Source organism: Sardina pilchardus, chromosome 6 (assembly GCF_963854185.1).
Source record: "Sardina pilchardus chromosome 6, fSarPil1.1, whole genome shotgun sequence".
NCBI classification, from domain to species: Eukaryota; Metazoa; Chordata; class Actinopteri; order Clupeiformes; family Clupeidae; genus Sardina; species Sardina pilchardus.
This window is the reverse complement of record NC_084999.1, coordinates 2,542,097-2,569,596: the sequence shown is the minus strand read 5'-3', so window position 1 is coordinate 2,569,596 and position 27,500 is coordinate 2,542,097. Positions and strand designations below refer to the sequence as shown.

Here is a 27,500-nt window from a genome sequence, read left to right as displayed (position 1 = left end):
TGACAACAGTTCTTTGATGAATCCAGTGACGGCAGTTATATGATGATAGTTGTGTGTGTGTGTGTGTGTGTGTGTGTGTGTGTGTGTGTGTGTGTCTTTGCTCAGGTCGGTGAATGGCATCTATCGTCTGGGTGTGTTTGCCCTGAAACACATCAACAGTGGCGAGGAACTCACGGTCAACTACAACACACACCAGGCAGAGGGCCAGGTGAGGCAGACTAATGTGACACACCTATCCGTGCTTCCTGTCTTTCTTTCTTTCTCACTCTCTCTCTCTCTCTTTACCATACACAGACACACAGACACACACATTTAGTTTTCACCCAAATATACAGAAAAAATCACTGCACCATCAATGGCATGCATGCATACACTCATAGTTCCACCCCTATGTTTGGTTGTGTGTGTGTGTGTGTGTGCTCTCCGTGGCAGGTGTGTGTGCACCACCGTGATGAGAGTGAGAGTCCCGGAGCTGATCTGGGACAGCCCGCGCTGCCCAACCCCCAGAGAGAAGAGAGAGAGGACACACACCTACAGAGACCAGCGGACACGGACACGGACACACACACAAGCAGAAAGCAGGTGAGAAACCTCTCTCTCTCTCTCTCTCTCACACACACACACACACACACACAAATATGCAAGAAATCGCAAAAAACACACACATCAACTTAAGAAAAATCTCTCTGATATCTATTTTCCTCCTAACAAAAGAAATCAAAACATGTGATGCACCATCATTTGTTAGTCTGTCTTTAAACATGAGACATTTAAAACTTCCCCGTGTTGATCAGTTGAGAGTGCAGTACCTACATCGAACTCCAGGGGCAGTAGAAGGCATCTTTACAGTCAAATGTCTGAAATAGACCAAAAGACAATGTTACAGTTATTGAAGAGCACCTAGATAATATAATCATGTGCAGCATCTCTCTCTCTCTCTCTATCTCTCTCTCTCTTTCTCTCTCTCTCTCCCTCTCTATCTCTCTATCTCTCTCTCTCTCTCTCTCTCTCTCTCTCTCTCTCTCTCTGAAGGACTCACCAATAGGCAGCTCCAGGTGTTCTCCCAGTCTGAGAATGAAGACTTTACCCAGCAAGGACAGGTAGGGAGGCCCACACACTCCACATTGGTACGTTAAACTCTCACACGAAGCTCAGCCATGCTTAGAGGAGGAGGTGAGATGAGAAGTGTGTGCATGTGTGTGTGTGTGTGTGTGTGTGTGTGTGTGTGTGTGTCGCAGGGAGTTTGTGCTGACGCACAGCATCTTCCTGGTGCGGAACTACGAGGTGGTGCGTCTGAAGCAGGAGCAGCTGTGGCGAGAGGACGAGAGTGACCGCAGGAGACAGAGGGACCGGACACGCGACAAGAGCAGCTGGACCAAGGACTGCCACCGCGCCAGCGCCTGTGCCCAAACAGGTCCAGCAGTGTGTGTGTGCCCGTGTGTGTTTGTGCGGCTGTCCATAGGTGAACGTGATGACTATATATGGGTGCCTCTCATATGGTGTTTTATACACCCTCCCTTCCTTCCTCGATCCTCGTCCTCACTGATCTAGATAAAGAATGATGGGGCGGCAACAGTGGGATAGTCTATCCAGTGTTAGTTATAGATCAGTGGGAACGCCCCTTGAGGATCGAGCATCGAGGATCGAGGAGAGATGTTGAGAGGCACCTCTATGTGTGCATCTGTGCATGTGTGTGTGTATGTGTGTGTATCTGTGATGTGTATGTGTTGCTGAGCCTGTGGTTAGAGGGGTATAAATAAGCCGTGTCTTGGTCCTGTTGTGTGTTGTGCTATTGTGCAGCCCCTCCCTGCCCCTGTGTCAGGAGGCCCATTGGAGCTGCACAGCTCTGCGTGATGTCAGGCCCCAGTGGAGCTGCACAGCTCTGCGTGATGTCAGGCCCCAGTGGAGCTGCACAGCTCTGCGTGATGTCAGGCCCCAGTGGAGCTGCACAGCTCTGCGTGATGTCAGGCCCCAGTGGAGCTGCACAGCTCTGCGTGATGTCAGGAGGCCCATTGGAGCTGCACAGCTCTGCGTGATGTCAGGAGGCCCATTGGAGCTGCACAGCTCTGCGTGATGTCAGGCCCCAGTGGAGCTGCACAGCTCTGCGTGATGTCAGGCCCCAGGCATCCGCCCGCTCAGGCCACAGCCAAGCACTCTAATGGCCACCTACAGACCCACAGCCACTACCAAGCAACCGCCAGCCATTTTCCTACCGCGGTCTGTGGCCATGGTCCGAATCTCCATCCAAGCCTCCATCTGAACCCCCCCCCCCCCCCCCCCCCGCCCACACACATACACACACACACACACACACACACAAACCCCGAGTTACGCTCGGTTGCCACGGAGTTGGTTGCCATGCGGAGGCCCGGGTCTGTCCGTCCCGGTCGAGGCCACGGGAGGACATGGGTGGTTGTGGGCGGCCGGCCGAGCGAGCGAGCGAGCGAGCGAGCGAGCGAGGCTACATGTCTGCGGCTTTGGTTTACTGAGGGAGGACAAACAGTCTGGATCCTCCGCTCAGATCAGGCCCATCGGATGAGCTCTGTGTGGCCTTCACATACAGTACACACACACTCTCTCACACACACACACACACACACACACTCTCCCTCTCTCTCTCTCTCTCTCACACACACACACACACACACACTGACCCTCTCCCTCTCTCTCACATACACACACACACACATTCTCTCTCTCTCTCTCTCACACGCACACACACACACACAGAAACACACAGACACACGCACACACACATGCACACACACACAGACACACAAAGACACACACAGACACACACACACACACACACACACACACACACATTCTCTGGCCTCTTCACAGACGTGTCCCGTGTGCAGGGCCGTTTCTGTGTGATGGTATTACTGAGGACATCATGCGGTTTGGGTGAAGTGGGCTAGAGTTGGTTTCAGATGGTTATGTTCGTACGTCTTTTGGGTTTCTGTTGTCCCCGTCTCCATGATAAATAGACACGGTATGATGTGGGTGAAATTGTAAAGATGTACTATGTGTGTGTGTGTGTGTATGTGTGTGTGTGTGTGTTTGCAGGCTCCCAGAAGCAAGATGCTGAGGTCAACGAGATGGAAAGCCTCACACACATTTGTAAGGAGATCTGTGACATTATGACCAGATACAAAGGTGTGTGTTCCATTCACTCCGGTTGTGCCGTGAGCTGAGCTCTCCGGGTTAATCTCTGTGAGTGTGGGGAATTCTTGATTGGCATCCCACACTTCCCAGACATGGGAAGGAAGCAGCAGGCAGGATCAAGGCCACATTAGAGCCCATAGAATAGACTATAGGCACAAAGCCAATGAAATGCTGTGAATCTCAAGTTGAATGGACTGTCCAAGACTGTAGACAATGGTGGTGCTGAGATAGTTGATTTGATGTCTACTAGTGAACATTATGGTTTGCTTGCACGTGAAGTGCAAGCAGCAATCAGGTGATGTGAAATCAATGTTTTGTGAAATCAGGTGAAAGGCTGCATGTGCATGCGATGTGGTCAACCCACACCATATGCAAGTCAAGGCTAGATCAATAACAGTAATGAAATAGCAATAATGGATTCATATAATCCTTCTCATCTGCAGAGACAGATATCAAAGTGATGGACCACTGCACTGTGTACAAGCCTAGCAATAACAGTATGAGATCAATAAGCTTAAATTAATTGCAATAGGGACCTAAAATAATAGACGGAAAGCCTGTCTATAGAAATATATTTAAAGGCCTGTTTTAAAGGCCTCAATTGTAGGGTCAGTTGTTTTAAAGGCCTCAATTGTAGGGTCAGTTGCTTTAAAAGCCTCAATTGTATGGTCAGTTTTGTTTTAAAGGCCTCAATTGTAGGGTCAGTTCTGTTTTTTTTAAAGGCCTCATTTGTAGGGTCAGTTGTTTTAAAGGCCTCAATTGAAGGGTCATGTGGATGGGACGTTCGATCACCGATAAAAAGGTTTTTGTTGTCAATGCTCTCTGGATCCTGTGAAGACATGCGAACCCAAAGTGAATCCTCCCCAACGCTTGCTATACTGTAGGCTATTAGTAAAGGCCATTGTTCTCAGTGCGCCGCCGCCGTGTAGATTACAATTCAGTTTTATTTTGTCAGCGCCGCTCCATCAGATCCATTGTTTGCCCGTTACAAGCGCCAGTGCTGGTGTGTGTGGCAAAAGAGAGCACTCTTGTGCCGGTGCTGGTGTGCGCTGGCCTTAATGTTCCTACTTGAGCTTTCTCTTTTTCCTGATGTTGAACTTTTTTCTCTCTGTAGACTCAGCCGGCCATATCCTTGCTGCCCCTCTACTCAATCTGCGTGCAAGGAAAAGGTTTGTATGCGTGTGTGTTTATAACATTCTGTATTAGATTAGATTTGCATTCAATTGTGTTTATTGTGTGTGTCTGTGTGTGTCTGTGTGTGTGTGTGTGTGTGTGTGTGTGTGTGTCTGTGTCTGTGTGTCTGTGTGTGTCTGTGTGTGTGTGTGTGGGAGTGTGGGTGTGTGTGTGTGTGTGTGTGGGTGTGTGTGTCTGTGTGTGTGAGTGTGTGTGGGTATGTGTGTAATATTCTCCGATGTCTCCTTTGATTAAGTGTTACTTTTGAAGTACAGTATGAGAGAGATTCACACTTAATTGAATGCATTTGGTGTGCTGTGTGAACTACAGTAGCCTCTGGCACTGCTGCCGTGTCAGATGTGGTGTCCATTCAGCGGTGTGCCATTGTCCCTCCACCATGCTGTAGACTGTGGTGTCCCCTAAGGGCTGCTCAGCTCCCCCCCCCCCCTTAACTGCCCCCCCCCCCCCCCCAGTAACTGTCCCCTGCCGTTCCCAGCAGGAGGCTGCGTGGCGGCGAGGACGAGGCCGAGCCCCTGGACCTGAGCACGGTGAAGAGGCAGATCGTGTCGGGTCAATACCAGAGCCTGGACGCGTTTGACAGGGACATGCTCAGAGTGTTCCTCAGCGCCGAGGTACGCTCACGCTACCGCCCCCTGCTGGACAATACTCTTACACACTTGCATTATATCACATTATATTGTATTATTTTATACTGCCGTATGTGTCATTATTGTGCATCTACTGTCATTTCCCTGTAAACTGTAAAAATTAGACGCGGCTTATACATTGATTTAGCTAAATTTCTTCCGCTATGTGGTTAATATGGTATTAATATGGTTTTGCTTCTTTAAACTCGCATAAAACACAGCCCTGCGGCTTATACACAATGCGGCTAATACATGGGAAATTACTGTATGTATGTGATGAATGAAACTCAAGGATGACATAGAATGGTTGGTTTTGGTTCCGTTGATTTTGTTTGGGGCATGGCCACAAAGCTTAAGCTCCCATGACCAGGAAACACAGTTGGTCCCTCCTCCATATGGACCTTACCAGAAGGGGCCATTTTGAGCAAAGACAGACTGTGATGCAAACCATACTGTACCTCTGATCACCAGTTCCCACAAGTTGGAGATCCAGGAAGTTCAAGAGGTTGATGGAGCCTATTGTGAGCAGTCTTTGGCTGCAAGTTGCTGCAGTTAAAAAGCTCGTAGTTGGATGTGGGGAGGGCTGGCGGGCCGCCGCGAGGCATGCCACCATCTGTCCCGCTCCCTGGATGCCCTTAGCTGGGTGTCCGACGGTGTTTACAGTACTTTGAAAAAATGAGAGTGTTGAAAGCAGGCCGCAGCACGCCTGAATACCGCAGCTAGGAATAATGGAATAGGACTCCGGCTCTATTTTGTGGGTTTTGGGAACCAGGGCCATGATTAAGAGGGACGGCCGGGGGCATTGGTATTGCGCCACGAGAGGTGAAATTGTTGGACAAGGCGATCAGTGTAGTGCTCAGTTAATAGATCATGTTGGTGCTGGTTAGCCACAGGGGGGCGCTAGATATCTACCAGAATGGACCATTTTATTCCCCAGCCTAATTATAGGGTTGGATATGGACTTGGAAAATAGCATTTGTGCATGTTTTTGACAGACCAAAGTTGCATACCTTCTATGTTAACATCAGAGAATAAGGTCAAACATGTTCATCCATTCTATGCCATGGCATGTTTGAATACTGCAAATTGCCGTGTACATCAACATGAAACTCCAGAGTAGGCAATGCAGTTTAAACTTCAGTGCAGTATTGATTAAGACACGTTGGAGGGTCAGTCTTTAATTCTAAGCAGTCTTAATTCTCATAGTATGAGTCTGAAATCATGAGTCATTTCTTTGCAACAGAAATACTATGGTAAGAAGTCTGCGGTGGGCCGTGATGTGTGCCGCTTGCGTCGGGCGTACCACAGCATTCGCCGCAACGCCGCCATCCAGCTCAGTGATGCGGAGAGCGCTGCCGCCAGCAACACCACGACCCCCGGCACCCACGGCCGCGACCCCGACCTGCACAGCTGTCACCATGACGACCGGCGGGACGGTGAAGACGAGGCGACGGTTCAGTGTGAGCAGGGCACGGTGAGCTGCTGCAACACACACACACACACACACACACACACACACCCTTATCAGGCATGCCAGAATTACAACGTGCAACCCATTAAGGGTTGTAGAACAACCATAGCAGGGAAAGGACGGACAGGTCAGTCACAATAGGGTTTTCAGGCCAGGACACTACATCTGAAAAACCAGCTTCCTTCAAGTGAGCTCGACAACAAAAAATAAAGTGTGGATTTTTTTAAAGACCACAGAACAAGAAAAGAGTCTTGAGTCTGAGTGTGCTACAGGCAGAAACGTGATTATTTCCTATCAGATGATCAGGTCTGTCTGGACTATTGCTGCAAAATGTGTTTCACTTACTGCCCGGCTGGCAGCCGACTCTGGAGCAGGTCAGGCTGAGATGAGGGCCGGATGCGGGCCAGACCCGGTCCAGATTCGGCTGCCACCTGGCCGGTCAGTTAAAAAGTGCTGAAGCCGACCTGTGTGAATGCCACTAACACCAGCACCTTTTTCAGCAATAGTTCCAGTATGGCAGAGATCCATGCAGGGGAATGGGAGACCTGGGAGAGGGGGTACACACTCAGCACACGCCACTTGAGATCAGGCTGGCAAGTATGTGGTGGCACTGAGAGAGAGAGAGAGAGAGAGAGTGTGTGTGTGTGTGTGTGTGTTTGGGAATAATTGTGTGTGTGTGTTTGTGTGTCTGTGTGTGTTTTGTGTGTGTGTGTGTGTGTGTGTATGTGTTGGTATTTGTCTGTGTGTGTGTCTCTATGTGTTTTGTATGTACTTTTGAATAAATGTGTGCGTCGATATGTCTGTGTTATATACTGGTCTGTGTGTCTGTGTGTGTGTGTGTGTGCGCGCGCGCGCGCGCATGTGCATGTGTGTGTGCGAGTGAGTAAGTGAGAGAGAGTGTGTTTGTGTGTCTGTGTGCATTAACTGGGTAGAATTATTGCCTGTAGGACAGGTAAGCTGCGTTTCGGTGCTGATAAATTTGATGGATGTGTGTGCGTGTGCGCTTGCGCACGTGTGCGTGTGTGTGTGTGTGTGTGTGTGCTCTTGTGCGTGTGTGCGTGTGTGCGTGTGTGTGTGCTCTTGTGCGTGTGTGCGCGTGTGTGTGTGCCCTGCCCCAGGCCTCTGGTGGTGTGTGTGGACAGCAGAGGGGCGCGCTGTGCTTCCCCTCCGTGGTGCTGCACTCTGCACTGGACCGCATGGAGGCGCAGAAGAAGCGGCTGGACATGCTGGTGTGGAAGCTCCTGCAGCACCGGCCCAGCTCAGACCGTAAGCAGCACACACACACAACGCAATACTGACGCATCTCTCTGTGTGTGTGTGTGTGTATGTGTGTATCTGTGTGTCAAATCAAATCAAAGCGGCGTTCTCATTGTGCTTTAGTATAGCTGTACACAACTTACACGTGGCTGAGGAATAGTGCCACTATACAGTACAGTATGTACAGTAGGATGTAAACATGCTTATGGTATTTTAAAGGTAGAAAAAAGATTTAGCCTTTTAATTAAATGAACTTTTGATCATGCACAAAGCATTGACTGTCATGTTGCGCGCGCAGCCGCACACATAACAAAGTTTGAGTTTTTTGTTATCAATTCATTCAAGTAGCTCTACTGCCTAGTAGTAGTAGTAGTAATTGTAGTACTAGTAGTAGTAGTAGTATGCAGTAGTAGTAGCAGTAGTAGTAGCAGTAGTAGTACTAGTAGCAGTAGTAGTAGTAGTAACAGCAGTAGCAGTAACAGCAGTAGTAGTAGTAGCAGTAGTAGTTTGTGACAGTAGCAACAGCCTCAGGAGATGTAGTAGTAGTAACAGTCATAGTGCTCTATAACTGTAGTCATAGTATCCTCAATATAATTATTTTCCTCTAACACAGAGAGGCTCCCCATGCCTCCTCCAAGCTGCCTCCAACCAGCCTCCACCCAGCAGCCTCCCCGCTCCCCCTGTGCAGCGGACAGCAAGAGCATGAGGGCGGAGGCCTCCACCCAGCAGCCTCCCCGCTCCCCCTGTGCAGCGGACAGCAAGAGCATGAGGGCGGAGGCCTCCACCCAGCAGCCTCCCAGCTCCCCCTGTGCAGCGGACAGCAAGAGCATGAGGGCGGAGGCCAAGCGGACGGAGGGCTGAGGAGGAGGACGGGGCGGAGGGGAAGGGGACGTGTTCCCTGTTCCCCGCTAACAACACAGAGGTCTCTACGGCAGCTCGAAATGGACCAATGGACCAGGTAGAGTAAAATGGCCGCCATCCCAATGGACCAGGTACAGTAAAATGACCGTGATCCCAATGCAAGAGCCAAGAAAAGACAGAAACATGCACAAGTCCAACACCTCGCCCCTGGAGAGGAGAATGTGCTATTTGAAGTCCATCCTGGATGAATGAAGTTCAGCGGCCATGGAGGATGTAGACTCATTGGCGTCAGTGGATACCTGCAGCCACCCCACTGGGGTCAGTGGATCCCTGCAGCCCCCCCTGGGTGTGGAGCCTTTCCCATTGCACTACGCTCTGCTTGGACAGACATTATGGCCACAGCCAACCTACGCGTTTATACCCTTAAGCACCTTTTACTGCAATTAAGCTAATCCGAGATGTAACTAGTTTGCGTTTAAGCCAAACCAGATTTTAATGGGAACATTTGTACTTGTATTTGAATATCTGAATGTATTGTTTATGTATTTGGTCCTGACAAATTATGCAATTTTGGTCCATGACCTAAACAGATTGACATACCAGCTAAAAGTGTAAAACAATATCTAACAGATTAAATGAGAATATGCTAGTGTTCATAACAGCTAAAAGAAAGGAAATATAACTTATTGGCATGTATGCTTAAGAAATAGAGCTTTACTTTTACTGCAGTTTGTGGTAATAATTGTATGAAGCTACATTTTATAATTTAAAAGCACTTATTATCTACACTGTATCATATTTGGTTTCGTATTAGATAACATATTTTTGGCAGAAGGCAGCTGTATTGTGTGATGTCTAATTGCCTTGAATATTAAGATATTAGGAGTTGATTATGTATAAAATGTTTAACTGTACATACGTAGGAGTAGGACACGAGGTCATAACACACGTCCCTTGCTCTTGGTTTTATTCTCTTTGCTCCGATCCTGCAGTCTGTTTCCAGCTACGAACTTTTGCAGACAGTGTCAGCAGTACCGTCAAGCCTACATTTATGACAGAAGTATGAAGACTCTAGGTGCCAAATGTTTAAAAAGTTGAATGTTCAATAAAGAGTATTTTGCCTTGTGTCTTATTTACCCTGTGTTCCTTAATGTTCCTTATAGGAGCCTGTACATATGGCACAAGTGTGGGTAGGCCTACATGCATCCACGAACGCTTGCTTGCTGCCACTCTGCCACACCTGCTTGCTGCCACTCCACCAGCTCCAACTCTATCTGGCACTGCCCCCGAGAACCATGTCAAACTAGCATATGCTCAGGCTATTCTGATTGTGTGATTTAAAGATGTGGAAGTGTTTTCATGTAGCCCTACATTCTCTGCTAATCTGAAATCTGACATTTTACAAAAAGAAAGATCTAATGAAATGAAGTACAAAAAGCAAAAAATCTGAAAAGGCTTGTTTGCTGACTGTCTTGTTGAACAGTTGACTTTTATTTTGATAATTTGATAATTAAGGAGACTTCCTGTTATATGCTGTAGCCTACTACTGTCTGTGTCTGTGACCTACCCTCACGTTGCAACTAGCTAAGAAACGTAAGTAGCCTATTGATCGAAAACTGGCAGTCTCACTTCACAGTATGCATGCGTAAAAACTTACACACGCTAATAAAGTCTTGACATAGCCTAAGTTTCCATAGCTGGAAGCATGACCTCTATGCATATCCATCGATATTAGAAAGCATTTAGCCAGCCTAATGTTAACTTACAGCTTTAGATTTTGTTGACTAATGCTGTGCTACTGACCATTTTGAGATGACAAAATTGTCCCCATCAGTATTTTAACGAACTCCGACGGCCAGGACAACAGTGAAAGAAACAGTCATTTGATTGGCTCGGCTGAAACCGAAAGGGGGTTATCTGAAAATAGTGTCAAAGCATACTGTAGGCTAGCCTACTTCACTTTGTGGTGACACCAGCAGACAAGTGTCTGTGTAGTCACACCACAAATGATTTTAAAAACAAGTGTAGTCTAATAATTTTAACTAATGTGATATATTCAAATGATTAATATAGCTATATTGCAGATCATGAAATTGGCTACTATAAATAATCATCAGAGTATATAATAGGCTATATGAAATAGAAACCTATGACAACCATCACTTTCTGTGTGTGTGTGTGTGTGTGTGTGTGTGTGTGTGTGTGTGGTGGCCCCCAAATCAAATCATTTAAAAGAAAAAAAAGTGTCTAATTTCAGATTCTTCACTAGCTATTGGTGTTGAAACAATAGTTTTGTTATTGTGACAACAGGAGTTGAGGATGTGTCCCCACCAAAGATGACACCAAACCTATAGGCTCTTGATACTAACCCAAGTTCTTCAGTGACATAAATAGATCTACTGTAGTTGGTGTGACATACAGTCAGAGGACCATGTGCAGAGTGGACAGTGCTTCGTTGGAATCACTGTCCAGACATTATATAGGCCTAGATTAGTGGATTAATCTTTCCTTATAACGCTGGTTATAAGTCCCTTATAACGCTGGTTTAAAGTAACACTACAGAGATTTTTGTACCTTTTAATAATCAGGTAAAATCATTTCAGTGGTTCAACTCATTTCGGGGTGAACGGCACTTCTGCATTCACTTTGCAGCCGTCTATCGCCTGTAAATGCACTTTGTAAGCTTACCAGATCGGGTAGAGGATCTGTAGTTGGATGGAATGAGACATAAAAAACTACAAATTTGCGATGTCGCAATACATACTTCATACCAGTACATGATCGGACTTTTACTCACTGAAGCTGGAGTTTTCCGCCTCTGCTGTGGACATTGTTATTTGCTGGATAAACAAATTGCTATCAAATTGCAATTGCTAAGCAACATGTCTCTTCTCGTTGTTAAATCAAGTCTCAAGAGGAAGGTTTAATACAAACAGTCTCAGTGAGAACTGCACTGAAAGCAAAATCAGGATAGCACATATGGGCTAAAGCAGTGTTTTTCAACCACTGTGCCGTGGCACACTAGTGTGCCGTGACACATTGTTAGGTGTGCCGTGGGAAATTATCCAATTTCACCTAAGTGGTCTAAAAAAGAGTGAATAGAAATAATTTTCTTTGTGTTCATTTGATTCCTATTCAAGACACTTTGACAAGAATGACTTGATATCGTTATTGCGGGCTACAGATTTTTATTTAATTTCATTTTCAGTAAAATTTCATTTTATTTAACATTTTCGGCTGGTGGTGTGCCTCAGGATTTTCTCAATGAAAAAAGTGTGCCTTGGCTCAAAAAAGGTTGAAAAACACTGGGCTAAAGAGTGAAACATTTGGGACCATGACCAACAAATCTGCTCATGGAACTTACCAAATAAATATTATGTGAGCATATGGCAAAAGTATCTCCAGAGTAAGACTCCGTGCCCATCTGCCCCCTGAGGTCAGATCAGCACTGAGGTTCCATCATTTGTTAATCATATTAACAGCATGTAACAACTTGAAAAGGAAAAAGCTCGTTGTCTGGCTAAAATGGTCAGTATTTTATATGAACTTATTAAGTATAAGGAAGTGTGTGCATACTCAGATTTAGCAATATTACATTATTTTACTACTAGAATGAAGTTACAGTATACATTGTATTCAATGGATGGATGTGATTTTTCTCCAAAATGACCGAACTGAATCGTCATCAGACTTCATTGCCTCTTCACTCTCTCTATCCAAGATGGCTGACACTCTGCTGGTGTGCCCCCTGTGCCCTGTGTGTTGGTATGAGTTCAGCGACCCCGTTAGCCTGCGCTGCCAGCACAGCTTCTGCAGGGAGTGCATCAGAGCTCACCTGGCGGCCAGCGGTGGCTCGGCCCAGTGTCCTGAGTGCAGGCAGCCATTTACACGCAAACACATCAAAGCCAACCGCACGCTGGGCAACTGCAGACTTGCAGAGGAGAAGGCACAACGCTGCAAGGTCAGCTGGAAACACATACACACACACACAGACAGACGGGCAGACAGATAGACAGACAGACAGACACACACACACACACACACACACACACACACACATATATAGACAGACAGACAAACAGACAGACAGACACACACACACACACGCACGCACACACACACACACACACACACACACAATCACTTGAATGAAACAGTTCATTCTGTCGCCGTATTGCAACCTACCTGTTGTGTTTTCTAGAATGCGCTGCGTGGAGCAGTGTCCTTCCTGTCTGAAGAGATGGTTGACCTGGACTACAAGATCAGATTGCAGACGGCTGAGATCAAAAAAACTCAGGTTTTTAGGAAGGCCACTATAGTACTTGAAATGCAAAATTAGATGGTTAGCAAACAGTAAAAACCATCAGAGACAGGAATTCACCAATAAAAGTATGTGTAACGTGTAAATGTAAATGTTTTGACTTCAAGGAAAGCCTTCAGGGACCTCAAATATTCGTTGTTATTTGATCACTTTGATCACTAATAATGATGCCACTCTGTAGCTCACTCTGTAGATGACAGTACGATGAAAGCACGCGTGTGGTCAGTCACTAGAGCTCATCCTGCTCTACCCCAGGACACGTCCAGAGAGTGGTCAGGGAGGATATCGACTACGTTTGAGCAGCTGCACCAGCTCCTGAGAGAGAAGGAGCAGGAGGTGCAGACATTCTTGCAGCAGGAGGAGAAGAGGGTGCTGGAGCCCATGCAGAGGAGCCTGGCCAAGATGACGCAAGTCTCCACCAGAGACAGAAACACTGAGGGGACGCTCAGGTCAGGCCTCGATATCGGTCATCCTGACGCCTTCCTCCAGGTGAGATTGTTTGATGATGAACTTGGCTTTTCATCAGATCCTGAGTGTGCTGAGAGGGCAGTTTACAAACTGATCAATTCATATGAGGTATGTATACATGCATGTCTCTCTCTCTCTCTCTCTCTCTCTCTCTCTCTGTGTGTGTGTGTCTGTGTGTGTGTGTGTGTGTGTGTGTGCAGTGGTGGACCACAGTAGGATGCAACAAAGTAAAGAAGATGCTGGATGGTGATGAGGCAGTTGCTGAAGGAACCGACAGCACGACTGATCTTCGGTACGTTCTCACGCAAGTACATACAGGCGACGGATACGTACTCATGCAAGTACATATAGGCGACTGATACGTACTCATGCAAGTACATATAGGCGACTGATCTTCGGTACGTACTCACGCAAGTACATACAGGCGACGGATACGTACTCATGCAAGTACATATAGGCGACTGATACGTACTCACGCAAGTACATACAGGCGACGGATACGTACTCACGCAAGTACATACAGGCGACTGATCTTCGGTACGTACTCACGCAAGTACATACAGGCGACGGATACGTACTCATGCAAGTACATATAGGCACAGTCTTCTAGCTTTGTTCCTAAAGGCCACAGAACACAGCTGAACCAACAGCCTTTATTGTGTCTGAATGTGTCTCTCAGGTTCTCATCCAAGCTGGCAGGATTAGCCGTGTTTCATGATGTCATCTCTCTGGGGCCGTATGAGACCCATCTGTCCTTCCTTGTGTGGAGGGACATACTGAGAGACATCCAGCCAGGTGAGGGGGCACACAAGAGGCACCTGAATAATGCACAGTATTTTATGGGATAGTTACAATACATACATGCATTTACTATGCTTTTGTTATGTATGTCTGTATGTGTCTGTCAGTATGTGTGTGTGGCTGTGTGTGTGTGTGTGTGTGTGTGTGTGCGTGTGCGTGTGCGTGTGCGTGTGCGTGTGCGTGTGCGTGTGTGTGTGTGTGTGTGTGGTCATGTGCGTACTCAATCTAATATTATTGATATGGAAGAGGTTTACACACTCCATGATCACTTCCTCCAACAGTGCCCCATGATGATGTGATCTCTCTGTGGGATGACAGCTATGCCATGGTGACCCATAGTGGTCGCTCCATCCAGAGGAGGGACCGGAGGGGTCTGTTTGGCCGCTACCAGGACTACAGGCCCCTGGCCAAGTGCCGGGCCGCCTACCCACGCGGCCGCCACTACTTTGAGGTGGAGATGGGCAGGAAGCTGGACTGGGGCATCGGGGTGTGTACGGAGTCTCCGTCTGGCAAGGTGCAGGAGGTGGCCATGTTGTACCGGAGGCATGACGGCGTCTACAGCAGCTACAGTGTGACCGCACAGGGTCAGGAGTCCGCCCTGCAGGTGCTGCATCCGCCATGGCAGATAGGCGTGTATCTGGACTGTGATAAAGGCCGCGTGGCGTTCTATGATGCCGACAGCATGGAGCAGGTGTGCTCTGCAGCGTGTGGTACAGGTGCGCCCCTGTCGCTGTGCCTCTCCCCTGGAGCCCGTGTGGAGGGGGGGGAAGGCCAAGCCCTCACTGTGTGCTGCTACCAGTCTCTCCCACAGTCCCCCACGGATATGGACGTTTTCATGAATATGGTGCAAGTCCTTGGGTCTTTTGTAGACAGAATTCTTCGGAGGATCTTTGGATGACTGGGGAGGGAGCAAGTTACATACACACACACACTCTCTCACACACATTTTAACACGTCCATGTTTGCAGTTACAACAATAATTTAAAGTTCCATCAACTGGAGATATAGCAAACTTTGTCGGAAGAGATCATATTTATATCTTGCCCCACAGTGATGAGAATGGGAAGAAAGGCCACTGTTGGATAGTTACAGAAATGAAGTAGCATCTTGGGGTCACCACGTCTACAGGGACCTCCACAGAAATAGATAATATAGGCCAGGAAGGCCTTTAAAGAGGCCAGGAAAAGCCTTTCTTGTCATCTAAGTACATAATGTGAGTTGCAAAATGCTACTGGACCTTTCCCTGGATTCCTGTTCCATGGTCAACAACAACTAGTCAAGAACGACTACTGAAAGGATCTGCATGCAAACTAATGGTGTATGATGTATGTATGTTGGCTGTGATGAGAGCCTGTTTTTATTCCAAAGCCCTAGGAACTTCATTAGAGTTCATGAAATCATGCATGAAGTTCATGAAGACTCTAAAATTGGGTCATGACTGGATAGTCCTGCTGATCAGTGAACCAAAACATATGTTCAGATCAACAGATAAATGTTTTACTGAACACAGAATCTAACTCTTGCCATCTAGTCTTCAGAACTCCATAAGAAACTACTGGGATGATTTGTGCACCTCTTTTCTCAAGTTTACCAGGGGTGCCAACAAGGGTGGAGGGCAATAAGGGCGGAGGGCAATAAGGGCGGGTGCCAACAAGGGCGGAGGGCAATAAGGGTGGAGGGCAATAATGGCGGAGGGCAATAAGGGCGGAGGGCAATAAGGGCGGAGGGCAATAAGGGTGGAGGGCAATAAGGGCGGAGGGCAATAAGGGCAGAGGGCAATAAGGGCGGAGGGCAATAAGGGTGGAGGGCAATAAGGGCGGAGGGCAATAAGGGCAGAGGGCAATAAGGGTGGAGGGCAATAAGGGCGGAGGGCAATAAGGGCGGAGGGCAATAAGGGCAGAGGGCAATAAGGGTGGAGGGCAATAAGGGTGGAGGGCAATAATGGCGGAGGGCAATAAGGGCAGAGGGCAATAAGGGCGGGTGCCAATAATGGCGGAGGGCAATAATGGCGGAGGGCAATAAGGGTGGAGGGCAATAAGGGTGGAGGGCAATAAGGGCGGGTGCCAATAAGGGTGGAGGGCAATAAGGGCGGGGGGCAATAATGGCGGGTGCCAATAATGGTGGAGGGCAATAAGGGTGGAGGGCAATAAGGGTGGAGGGCAATAAGGGCGGGTGCCAATAATGGTGGAGGGCAATAAGGGTGGAGGGCAATAAGGGCAGAGGGCAATAAGGGCGGGTGCCAATAATGGTGGAGGGCAATAAGGGTGGAGGGCAATAAGGGCAGAGGGCAATAAGGGCGGGTGCCAATAATGGCGGAGGGCAATAAGGGCGGAGGGCAATAAGGGCGGAGGGCAATAAGGGTGGAGGGCAATAAGGGCGGAGGGCAATAAGGGCGGAGGGCAATAAGGGCGGAGGGCAATAAGGGTGGAGGGCAATAAGGGCGGAGGGCAATAAGGGCGGAGGGCAATAAGGGCAGAGGGCAATAATGGCGGAGGGCAATAAGGGCGGAGGGCAATAAGGGTGGAGGGCAATAAGGGCGGGTGCCAATAATGGTGGAGGGCAATAAGGGTGGAGGGCAATAAGGGCAGAGGGCAATAAGGGCGGGTGCCAATAATGGTGGAGGGCAATAAGGGCGGAGGGCAATAAGGGCGGAGGGCAATAAGGGTGGAGGGCAATAAGGGCGGAGGGCAATAAGGGCGGAGGGCAATAAGGGCGGAGGGCAATAAGGGTGGAGGGCAATAAGGGTGGAGGGCAATAAGGGCAGAGGGTAATGTTACAGTAATGTGAGTCAAAAGACACTCAAAGGGCAATACAAAAGCTCCCCTTTTGACAGTGCATCCACATAAAGAATACCTCCAGCACCATGTCTCTGAATCAGCAGGGTAGTCTATTGTACACGGCTGTACACATTCACATGTGCCTTATCAGCTGTTTCAATATATCCAGCTGCTTTTGTCACAGAATTAGTGCTTTAATTCTGTATTTTAGCTTTAGGAGTTGAGGATTCATTTCTGATATGCTGTGTGAAAGCATAATGTAAATAAGAGGGTGGGGGATCCATGCATTTGGTTAAATGTAAAGAAAATGTAAGCATTTTAGAAATGTATGAAAACAACATGTATTGTTAATGGTATTATGGCCACAGAGGACAGATGCTCTGCTGATTAGAGTTGAAAATGGGACAAATGAATGTTAACAATGCAAAACACGATGTTATGATATATTGTGTCTGAGCCTATGCCATAAATGTTTAATGGCTTTTGCTATGAAGTCTTGCATTTATTTTATTAACAGGGTAGGCAAGGAGATTTGCTATTAGACAATGTGTGTGCCTTACAGGGAGAATTTATCAACGTTGTAAGCTACATGCACATCAGACACACAAGACAAAAAAGGATTGAACATTTTTATTAGTATCAGAGACAAAGTTAGGCTACATCTTGATATTGGCAAACTAGATCTGCCTCATTGTATTGTTAAATGCAGCAGTGCGGATGAAGGACAGATTGGCTAGTTAGTGTTAGTGTAAGTGTTACAGCAAGCAAGGTAACGTTAGATAGACCAAAGCCATATGACAGCCCTGTCAAAGACCCTGACTAAATTATGGTGTTTTAACTTCTGCATTAGAAATCAATTTGTAGAAATTACAGATGGGACAAATTTGGTTCTTTGAGAACAGACTTTATGTCTGTTATAATGTCAAAAAAGAACTCAAACTAGCTGGAAACGAGCTTTTGGATTAAGTGGTCTACTTGCTACCTGAAAATTGTAAGTATTCACTAACTTCACACGACCATCAATGAGATGACAAGTTGCTCTGTTATGTCTAACATGTTAGTCAGAAAAAAGAAAAAAGGCATAAAAAGTTGAAAAAAGCTTTTCAACTATGCTTGTTTCGTACATGCTTTAGCCTGATGTTAGCCATCTTACTGCCATAGAACAAGGAGTAAAACCTGGTACAAAAACACACAAGCAATTTCAAATAAGCAAGTTCACCATATAAAATAAGCAGCGTTTAGAAAACCTACATTCTGCTTCTAGTTTGTGTGTAACTCTGAATGCTGGCTTGGAAATACTCCTGTGTGTTCCTTACAGGCTGAAAGACAATGATGAAAGACTTTGGGATGAAGAAACTGAACATGATGCCATACAAGCAGCCCAGCTCAACCACGATCTTCACCACCTGCACGTACTTGGTGTGGGACAACAGGTCGGCTGTGATGAAGATGGCCCAGCTCAGACAAAACAGCAACATGCTGAAAGTGATGGCTTTGGCCTCATTGTAGTTCTTGGGGAGGTCTGTTCCCATGTAGGAGAAGCAGAAACAAAGGCCACTGAGGATCAGCATGAGACCAATAGGCAAAGATGAGATGACTATATTATTTGTGCTACATTGCAGGACAATCTGGTCTTTGAATGACGCGTCCTCTACTGGCAAAGGGGGGCTTGTGGCCATGGAGACGGTGCAGAGCAGGAGCTGGAGGAGGGAGAGGGCAGCTACCACCAGCCACTGCCCGCTGTGCTTCACCCACCATGCGTGCGCTTTGGGCAGGTGGGCGGCCATCTTGAAGATGCAGATGATCTGGAAGGAGCGTACAAACAGGCAGGCCAAGCATACCGTATAGAAGAAGTCGTATAATAAGTCCTTAAATATGCAGCTGAAGGTTGACAGCTCGCTGAAGTAGAAGAAGACGCTGATGGCAGACGCGGCGAGGCAGCCCAGCATCAGGAAGCACATGCTGCCCCCTGCTGACCGCACTACCGGCGTGGAGCGGTGCACGGCAAACAGCACAGTCACCCCCACACACAGCAGCAGGAAGGAGGACGCAGACACCATGAGGACGATGGAGTAGCCGTCGGAGAAGTGGAGGTATTCCACGTAACGTGTCTGGCATGACGTGCTTCCAGCCTCCGACCACTCATACTTGCCACACTTCAGACATGAATACAGGTTAGCTAGATGAGGAGACAGACATACAGTTAGCTAGAGGAAGAGACAGACATGAATACAGGTTAGCTAGGGGAAGAGACGACATGAATACAGGTTAGCTAGAGGAGGAGACAGGATGCAGAGTCAGGAAACTGAAACTTCAGGTATTTTGTGGCCTGGCTAACACTAGCCTGCTGTTGTTATGTTTGATGATGATGCTGTTGCTCTACCTGTGTGGTTGGCATAGTGGTTACTGGGGCATTTCACACAGATAAAACAGCACTGACGAAGACCATTCTTCTGCCGCACATGTCCTGGCTTACACTCCGCAGAGCAGTTAGAGAATGGCACCTTCAAAGCAGAAACTCATTTACATATTTTATGTGCAGCCATGTGTGAATTATTATTATTATCTTTATTATTATTATTATTATTATTATTATCATTATCATTATTATTATTATTATTATTATTACAGAGCTTGAGAAATAAAACAATTGGAGATGGCAAAAACTGTTGTTATAACAAAGACTTTAGAAGATGTAGTCTGTCTCAAGACTACGTGATGCACTACAGTGCATAACCACCATGTAGTGAGTGAGCAGCAACATAATGACTAAACTCACCCCTCCACTGCCATGCCAGCGTAGACGTGTGTCATAAATAGTCAGATTTGACTCAGGATAGCTGCTGTACGTGCCAATCTGATGAATCTTCACAGAGTGATTACCGGTGGCCCAGAACAGAATAGAGTAGCTTGCATGTAGGTCCAAATTCTTGTCAAAAGATATGAGAAAGTCATTCAGGTGGAACTGCAAGCGTTTGACTTCTTGTAGAAGCTAGAATGGAAGCAAACAAAGTAAAAATTGAGCTAAACTGTATACAGTCATGATTAGGTTCGTCTCCAAAGCACAGATGAACAAACAGGGAGGACTCACACTCAGAAAAACACAAGTCAAAAAAGAGGGGTTTAGTTTTAAACCACTTGTATTTTGTATGTTTTGAAAAGATTTTTTCAAGGCTTTTTTTGTCACATCTAGAGCATGGTGCTTCTTACCATGTAGGGGTAGACTGTGCCACTGTAGTTGCATCCCGAATAGTTGCACTGGAGAACGTTGTGTAAAGCCATTGCCATGGTGTACGCAGCAGAGTAAATAGGGAAAGATAAGACAGGGTTTTCATTGATGATATCCTCTGGGCTGACTGAGGAACAGTTATCACAGGCCTGGTTGCAGAAGACTTCAGTGCTGTGGACAGAATTGCCTCTGTGTCGTGACTTGTAAATGAACTCATCAAAGCCAGGGAGGGGAACTACTGTAGGCGTCACACCTATAATGGTGCCGATAGTTGTTATGCCCTGTAGTGTAAGCAAGTAGTTGTTCATGGACCAGGAATCACTGGCAATCCAGACTTTATTGTGGACGCCAAGTTGAACTGCGGTGGTGATAGTTTTCTCAGCAAAGACTGACCCAATGAAAAGGATAATGACGTTAATCTTGAGTGTGTCTATCTTATGAAATGTTGTGTTCAACTCTGATTTGTCAGTGAGTAGTTCTTGGTAACCCAGGCAGATACCTGTGTTTTTAATCAGTTCAACAAACAGCCGAAAACCATTCTCACTGTACTCAGATTTGGAGCTAAGAAACGCCACCCAGTTCCAACCAAAGTGCTTGATGATGTGAATGATGAGCTCAATCTGACTCTTGTTGCTAGGCATGGTCCTTATGAGGGATGGATATGTCACTTTATCACTGAGGGTAGAGCTAGTGGCGCCGTAACTGACCTGGAAGGAAAAGCAAAACGTGTTTTAGATACAGTTTTAGTAGTTCAATTTACGAATACACTTCATAGAGACTTCATAGGGAAAATCGAAATGAAGAAATACAGTATGTCATAGTTTTCACAGAGAGCGTAATTGAAAAAAAAAATTGTTACCATGGGAATCAGATCCATCATGAACATCGGAGCCAGATTGATAGTTTCAGTGCTAGTGAAGGCACCAATGAAGCCGATAACTTGAGACTGGTAGTGGCTGAGTTTTACTGAGCCATTAACGGAGAATAACTGGAGGATGTCAGGGAAATTGTGAGCGTCGGTGCAGTGATCAAAGATATGGTAACCAAGGGTTACATTAGGCAGGACGGTGCTGGAGTTGTTGATCTGCTCAACAGCAAACTTCATTACCTGCAGCGCCCGATAGCCTTCCAAGAATATAGGCTTCCTGTTAAAAAAAAAATAATAATAAAAAAGAAGGGGTTTAAGTGAAATTAAGTATTTTTGTGAAATTAATCGGTACAAAGTTGGCTTCGATGAATTGTGTGGTATCCTACATACTGTATGTTTATTTATGTTTTTATATTAACAAAAATACTAACAATAATAACTTGTATTTTAGTTAAAGTCATAGAGTCAGGGGAAAATGCACACAATCATTCACAGGCTCAGGCGCAGGCTTCACGGGCATTTCATCTGTGAATCCTTTCTACTCACCCAAGGTGGTTTGACACAACTTCTGGCAGTCTTGTCTGAGCTGGGTCTGGCGTGTAGTGAACCGGGAAGAGGCCTCCAATCAGGTAGTCACCATGGAGGCTGAACTCGGAGGCCTGAGAGAGGTGCTCCAGGAGATGAGGGTTGGAGAAGGAGAAGAGGAGGATGAAGAGCATAGAGCGCTGCATTGCCACTTCACTGGTGAGCTGCTGACAGACGGCTTTCTGAGCTCCCCGTGAGGTACAAGCCTCATGTGTGTCTGGCTTTCCCTGCACTCTATTTGCATCAATGTGTTCAATCTCATTAATCTCCTAACAAATCTACCAGTCAGCCAGAACCTTTGCATATCTAGTCATCAGCAAGGGAACTTGACACTGCTCTATCTATTGTGAACATGGACATACACACTCAAGTTTCATGTACAGTAGGTGTTGAGATGTGGGGTGATGAAGGTGTTGAAAAGAAGATCAACACAGACCCATCAACACATCTCTGCTGCAAGGGGTCCGGTAACATTTGGCCATTAGATTAAATAAGCCTCCTGAGCTGATGATGTAAGAATCTGAGTGTTCCCCACATTATCCTGCAAATAATTCTGCATGTTCCCCACATTACCCTGCAAATAATTCTGCATGTTCCCCACATTACCCTGCAAATAATTCCAGCCAGCAGTGAAGCCCATGATGGAGTCTAGATGGTGTCACATCACAGGTACCAGGGGACCCACACATTCTCCTTTTCAGACTGATTATAAGCCCACAGTGGTACATTATGGACATTTCGTTTAGCCATGTTTCATGGAAAAACACACAATGCCCACGTATAAACTCTCACTATTCTTTATGTTGCCACTAAAAGGGAATTTATACAAATATTGCTACTTGCACCATTTCATTTCAATCTTCTTACACAGGCGGGCACACCTACTATATTTGCCCACTTGCCCGAGCAGGCACACTTATTAGCCCACTATATTTGCCCACTTAACCACGATAAACCACTTCCATCTCCAATTTGTGCCAACGACAAAAAAGAAGATTTGCATATTGAATGTGGACTCTGATTTGGCATTGGATTGGTGTGTGTTGGCATGCAGTCTGTATGCTGTGGCACAATTGCAGAGACAAATAATAATGGGTGAGGTCAAGAGCCTCCGATGGCCCAGCCAATGGGAAGCATGGTGTGTGGGCTGCATGCAGTAACTAAATATGCGTAGATGTATATCACATGCCCAGTCTCTTCATGTCCTTCTTCTTAATCTTAACACCTAACTTACATCTTCTATCAGTCTTTAGTTACATTTGTATCTTTTGTTTCCTGAAGGTAAATTTGTTCTGCCCATGGTAAAAAGTGTTTCTCAGTTTGTAAAACAAAGTTTTTATGGTAGGCCTACATTTTGGTGTGAGAGCCTGTGCCATAAATGCTTCTGTAGTGGCTTTTGCAATGAAATCTTAGCCTGGCATACAGAGACTCAAGCCTGGCATGCCTCTTAGCCTGGCACACAGAGACTCAAGCCTGGCATGCCTCTTAGCCTGGCATACAGAGACTCAAATCCTATTCAGAATTGTATTAACCCTCAAATTTCCAACTCAAATGTTGTGGGCAGAGTAAATCCAGACTGGCTTCCGGGCTAATTGACTTATGATGTTTTGAATTGGTAGATTGCAGTTGGCTATCTTAACCTTGACTTCATTTAACCACTTGTCATTTATGTAAAGCACATTGAATTGCCTCTTTGTATGAAATGTGCTATATAAATAATGTGCCTGACTATTTTACAGTCTGCCTTGCTTCAGATCAATTCCACTGCATCTTACTTTACATATTAAACACATTCTCTCCTTTTAACCACCAGAATCTAGTTATGCAAAAATACAGGCCAGACTTTCTGTTTGATGCCACCTGCTTACTGACTTCAAATGTACACCTGACGGCATGCCTCGAATTTTGCATTTTGTCGTCATGTTGTTTACCCACAGCTGAGACCTTGGTCTTGAAATCTCAGCTCAAGGTAGGTTATTCCCGTTCAACTGTGCAATCCATTCAAATGTTGTAATTTAACATGACCTTAGATTTTATGTGTTTTAAGTTTTTGTCATGTTGCAAACATTGGTCTATAAATCAATACAATTGTATCATGAAGTGGGGTGGGTCAGTCTTTCCACTCAGCTCTGTTGAGAAGAGAGCGGATGTGTGAATATTTAGCTTCCATGTAAAGATTCCCATGCGTGTCACACTGCAATGACATATATGGGTCAGGTGTGTGTGTATGAACGTTTCTGATAACCTGTCTCGATGCCTGAATGTTGATTTGCTGAATTTAATGTTGAAAGATAATGGTTCTTCTCACTTCAAGGCTTGAAGAATCCGAGTACCTGGGAAATGGCACCACCTGCTGGCTACAATATATGGCACTTTGAATAACACACCCATTTCTCTTTCTTTTTTCTTTTAAAAAAATAAATAAAAATAATAATGATTTACAAGGATGAGATTAATATATATTATTTGTTTATTGAATATATTTACAAACAAGCACATGCAAGGAGCTTGACTGACTTGGGTGACTTTGCAAGGACTTAGTACATATGTATTAAGTGTGCTACTAGCGGGCTATACCATAAAGAGCTACACCACCCACCGACACACACACACAGGCACACACACTTACTCACACATACACACAACACCAGATAGATAGAGAGAAAGATAAACGAAAGAGAAACAGCTAAATGGCTTCCACAAGTTACAGAAATCACATAAACTATCTCATTTTTCATTAAATAAATATCATATTCACACATAAGCATATATATCTATATGTACTGATGAAAAATAAAAATAAAAAATAAAATAAAAAAATGAATTCCTGATATTCATGTTTTCTAATCTTGTACCAAAATCTGCAATATCCCACAGGGGTAAAGATGGTATGACATTGATTACAGTAACAGGACACATGGAACAGGTGTTTCAAGTGATCCAGAATACACTCGTCACCTTCAACAGGAATGCCTATATTCCCATCACCTTCAACAGGAATGCCTGTATTCCCATCACCTTCAACAAGGATGCGATCTCTTTGATCTACACTACTCTTCCTCAGCATTCCCCTTCTCATTTCCTTGATCCTGAGTACAGCTACTGCAGATAGCCTGAAACTCAGGACTTATAAGGATGCATATTTGACAGTTGTTGTCTAATTGTCACATATGGTAAAGTCATCTTGTCTGTCACTGAAATACAAAGAAAAGGCATAGATTTCAACCAAGAAAATAACAAGCCAGGGTTACATACACAATCACACCTGTGTCTGATATAGCTATTTGAACATTGTGTTTCTTCTGTCCTTGACATTTATTCATTTTGTTATCTTTTATTATTATATTTTTAGATAAACAGATACAAAATCTGTGTGGACATGTTGGCACCATGCTGCAAAATCAGAACCATAGCTAACTATAGCTAATGTGAGCTCCAACAGAAACCTCAGCCTCTAAATCACAAACATCTACATGGCTTGTCTGGCGCATTCCCAAGTCCCTTCCTGTCCAGCGGAAGGCCCTCCTGAGTCTTTGGGTGCCTCTCATTTGGGCTTTTATACGTCCTCCCTCACTCCTCGGGCCTCGATCCTCACTGATCTATATGGGATAGTCTATCCAGTGTTAGTTATAGATCAGTGGGAACGCCCCTTGAGGATCGAGGAGGCATGTTGAGAAGCACCTTTTCAGAGTCCCCTGACTTCCCCTCTGCTGCGGCCCTGAAAGTGGTAGACTTGGCCTCACGGCGTCACTTAGCTCAGCTCCACAGCTGGCACACACCCTCAGAGGCAACCAGGACCCACACCACACAGCTCTCCAAAAAAACAAACCAAAACAACGCCCAGGCTATTGTGGAGAGAGGAGAGGAGTGGACGTGTGTGTGTGTGTGTGTGTGTGTGTCCAGGCTATTGTGGAGGGAGGATGGACGAGCAGCAGACCTGGAGCGACTGACGGAGGCCAGAGACAGAGAGAGAGAGGCAGATGTGCGGCACGAGGGCTGGACTAGCAGCGGTCAGCACATCCAGCTGATGGTGCTGTGTAGAAGAGCTGAGCGCAGCCCTCCCAGTCGATCTGATGTACTCGCGAGTGCTTTACACACAGCTCACGGCATGCTTATAGAGCTCAATCTATGACCCTTCCAGCTTCATGGGTTCATTTATGGATGACGTGACGATTCACAAAGAACTTTTCAGCATGGGGTTTAAGTTGGAATAACTAATTCAACGTTTTACCAAGAATCTATTGATGTTCTGCTCAGGAGTTATGACAAGGATAGCGCCAAGATGTTTTATAAAATGCTTCAGAGGATAAACACCAGAACCTTTACGTGTATTCTATATAGACTCCAGAGAGAGCGGTCAAGGGTTCTCCCAGTGAGCTTGTTCTTCTCAGTGCAAAGATTGATGAATGACAGCACCTCGATACTGCGATACCATGCAGCTCCAGACATCACCACTTTATCGAAAATATTCAAAACTAACAAATGGAACTCATAAAAGACATCAATCACCATGATCAAAACGTGAACACAAAAGGCTACTCAATCCATAAGCCTGTCATACAGTACAGCGTATGCATAGTCATCAATATCAAGCCTACAGTGCTATCAAACAATCATACTAATTAAAAGATTGTTGAGAATAAAACATGAAGACAGACTATCACACCACCACCCTGTAGTACTACTTCTACTGATAGGAACAATAATGACAGTTTAATAATATGATGCAATGACAGATGCTTTGGGGAAGACACATTTAGACACGTTACTTGCCAGAGCAAGTGTGTTGTACTGAGTTACTTAATTAAATACGGTTTCAGATGAATAATTTGGGGGATTTGGCAGATTAAGCAGATCAACAAGCATACGATAGGGCCACAAACACGTTTCTTCCTCAGAGGGAGTGGAACAAGCGAGATATCTTTTATCTTGTTTTCTGAGAAAGAGAGAAGAGAGGGAAAGAATTGAAGAGTTGCCTTAAGTATTTCCAGGCAGACACCTGAGGGTCTGTCCATGTGTTGTATGTGTTAAGTGCATTGCATGTTGCTCACTCTGCATATGACGAGGTTGCATTCACTGGCTAATATCTAAATTTGTAGTGATTTGTGCAGTTGCCAGATACATTCCAATGAAAGTTTTTCTTTTTTTGTAAATGTCTAGCCTTTTTTTTTTTTTAAATCTAGCATATATTTCTAGTCTCAGGGACTTGCTATGTGTTATCAGTATCCATTCTTACATTATTTCTAAATGATATACCAATGAGGTAATGTTTAACTCTATTTTTTATCCTTGTTTATCTATCTGTCTATCTATCTTGGAAAATCAGTCTATATTCATATAGTATATTTGTATATGTATAATTTATACAGTTTGTTTTTTTTTGACATTATTTAAGCAAAATGCCAACATTAGAATAAAACATCTTACACATCACAAACCAGGCAACTGGGATAGGAGATTAACACTAAACATCTACAAGCTACTACTCAGCCACGTTACATATTCAATCCTTTTCTGTTATTTATTTTTCTTTTGGGGTCGTCCCCTATTTGACCTTAACTGATCAGAAGGGCATCACAGAGGTCAGAGATCACATGATGAGAGAGGTGTAGCCAATAGGCACGAGGCCCTCCTTGTCTCCTTGACGACAGCGAATCCAATCTTGGTCCACACTTCCCAGCACAATGAGCTCCTCCCCCTTGTGGAAGGTCAGCTCCTTCCCCGAGCCCGAGTGGTCACAAAGTGTTCGCACCGCCCTGATGAACAGATGGGTAGACCAATCACATCACTGTGATTAATAATGATTGCACTCACATGCCTCTAAATGAAAGTCTTAAAGGACTTTCCAACCACGGCTATAATTGGGTTAACACA

General features: G+C 45.6%; 4 protein-coding genes across 12 annotated transcripts in view; 2 read left to right on the top strand and 2 right to left on the bottom strand.

The window, feature by feature from the left end:
• The window catches only part of LOC134082394 (histone-lysine N-methyltransferase ASH1L-like), a 33,556-nt gene extending 23,852 nt beyond the window's left edge, over nt 1-9,704 (top strand). For 5 of the 8 annotated variants that reach the window (XM_062538080.1, XM_062538081.1, XM_062538079.1 and 2 more), the window contains 10 exons: nt 106-208; nt 433-582; nt 1,033-1,100; nt 1,239-1,414; nt 3,070-3,159; nt 4,283-4,337; nt 4,838-4,973; nt 6,232-6,462; nt 7,578-7,725; nt 8,330-9,704. In XM_062538080.1, coding sequence (XP_062394064.1) covers nt 106-208; nt 433-582; nt 1,033-1,100; nt 1,239-1,414; nt 3,070-3,159; nt 4,283-4,337; nt 4,838-4,973; nt 6,232-6,462; nt 7,578-7,725; nt 8,330-8,577 — 1,405 coding nt within the window. In that variant the 3' untranslated portion in view covers nt 8,578-9,704. Of the gene's footprint in view, nt 1-105; nt 209-432; nt 583-1,032; nt 1,101-1,238; nt 1,415-1,800; nt 3,160-4,282; nt 4,338-4,837; nt 4,974-6,231; nt 6,463-6,959; nt 7,057-7,577; nt 7,726-8,329 lie in introns of those variants that run through there. The other 3 variants (XR_009939622.1, XM_062538078.1, XR_009939623.1) reach the window with 3 other exon arrangements.
• Nucleotides 9,705-10,113: 409 nt separating this feature from the next.
• trim109 (tripartite motif containing 109) lies at nt 10,114-15,780 on the top strand. Its single transcript, XM_062538083.1, has 7 exons — nt 10,114-10,170; nt 12,299-12,538; nt 12,779-12,874; nt 13,154-13,387; nt 13,567-13,658; nt 14,046-14,161; nt 14,449-15,780. Exons 2-7 carry the CDS (start codon nt 12,299-12,301, stop codon nt 15,063-15,065), a joined length of 1,395 nt encoding a protein of 464 aa, XP_062394067.1. The 5' UTR covers nt 10,114-10,170; the 3' UTR covers nt 15,066-15,780.
• Nucleotides 15,781-18,085: 2,305 nt separating this feature from the next.
• LOC134081987 (taste receptor type 1 member 1-like) lies at nt 18,086-21,673 on the bottom strand. The gene is made up of 6 exons (XM_062537610.1): nt 21,588-21,673; nt 21,033-21,318; nt 20,155-20,880; nt 19,724-19,936; nt 19,328-19,448; nt 18,086-19,123 (listed from the first exon to the last, which is right to left on the bottom strand). Exons 2-6 carry the CDS (start codon nt 21,276-21,278, stop codon nt 18,192-18,194), a joined length of 2,238 nt encoding a protein of 745 aa, XP_062393594.1. The 5' UTR covers nt 21,279-21,318; nt 21,588-21,673; the 3' UTR covers nt 18,086-18,191.
• Nucleotides 21,674-24,078: 2,405 nt separating this feature from the next.
• The window catches only part of LOC134082393 (AP-4 complex accessory subunit RUSC1-like), a 14,729-nt gene continuing 11,307 nt past the window's right edge, over nt 24,079-27,500 (bottom strand). For both annotated transcript variants that reach the window (XM_062538074.1, XM_062538075.1), the window contains one exon: nt 24,079-27,382. In XM_062538074.1, coding sequence (XP_062394058.1) covers nt 27,217-27,382 — 166 coding nt within the window. In that variant the 3' untranslated portion in view covers nt 24,079-27,216. The remainder of the gene's footprint in view (nt 27,383-27,500) is intronic.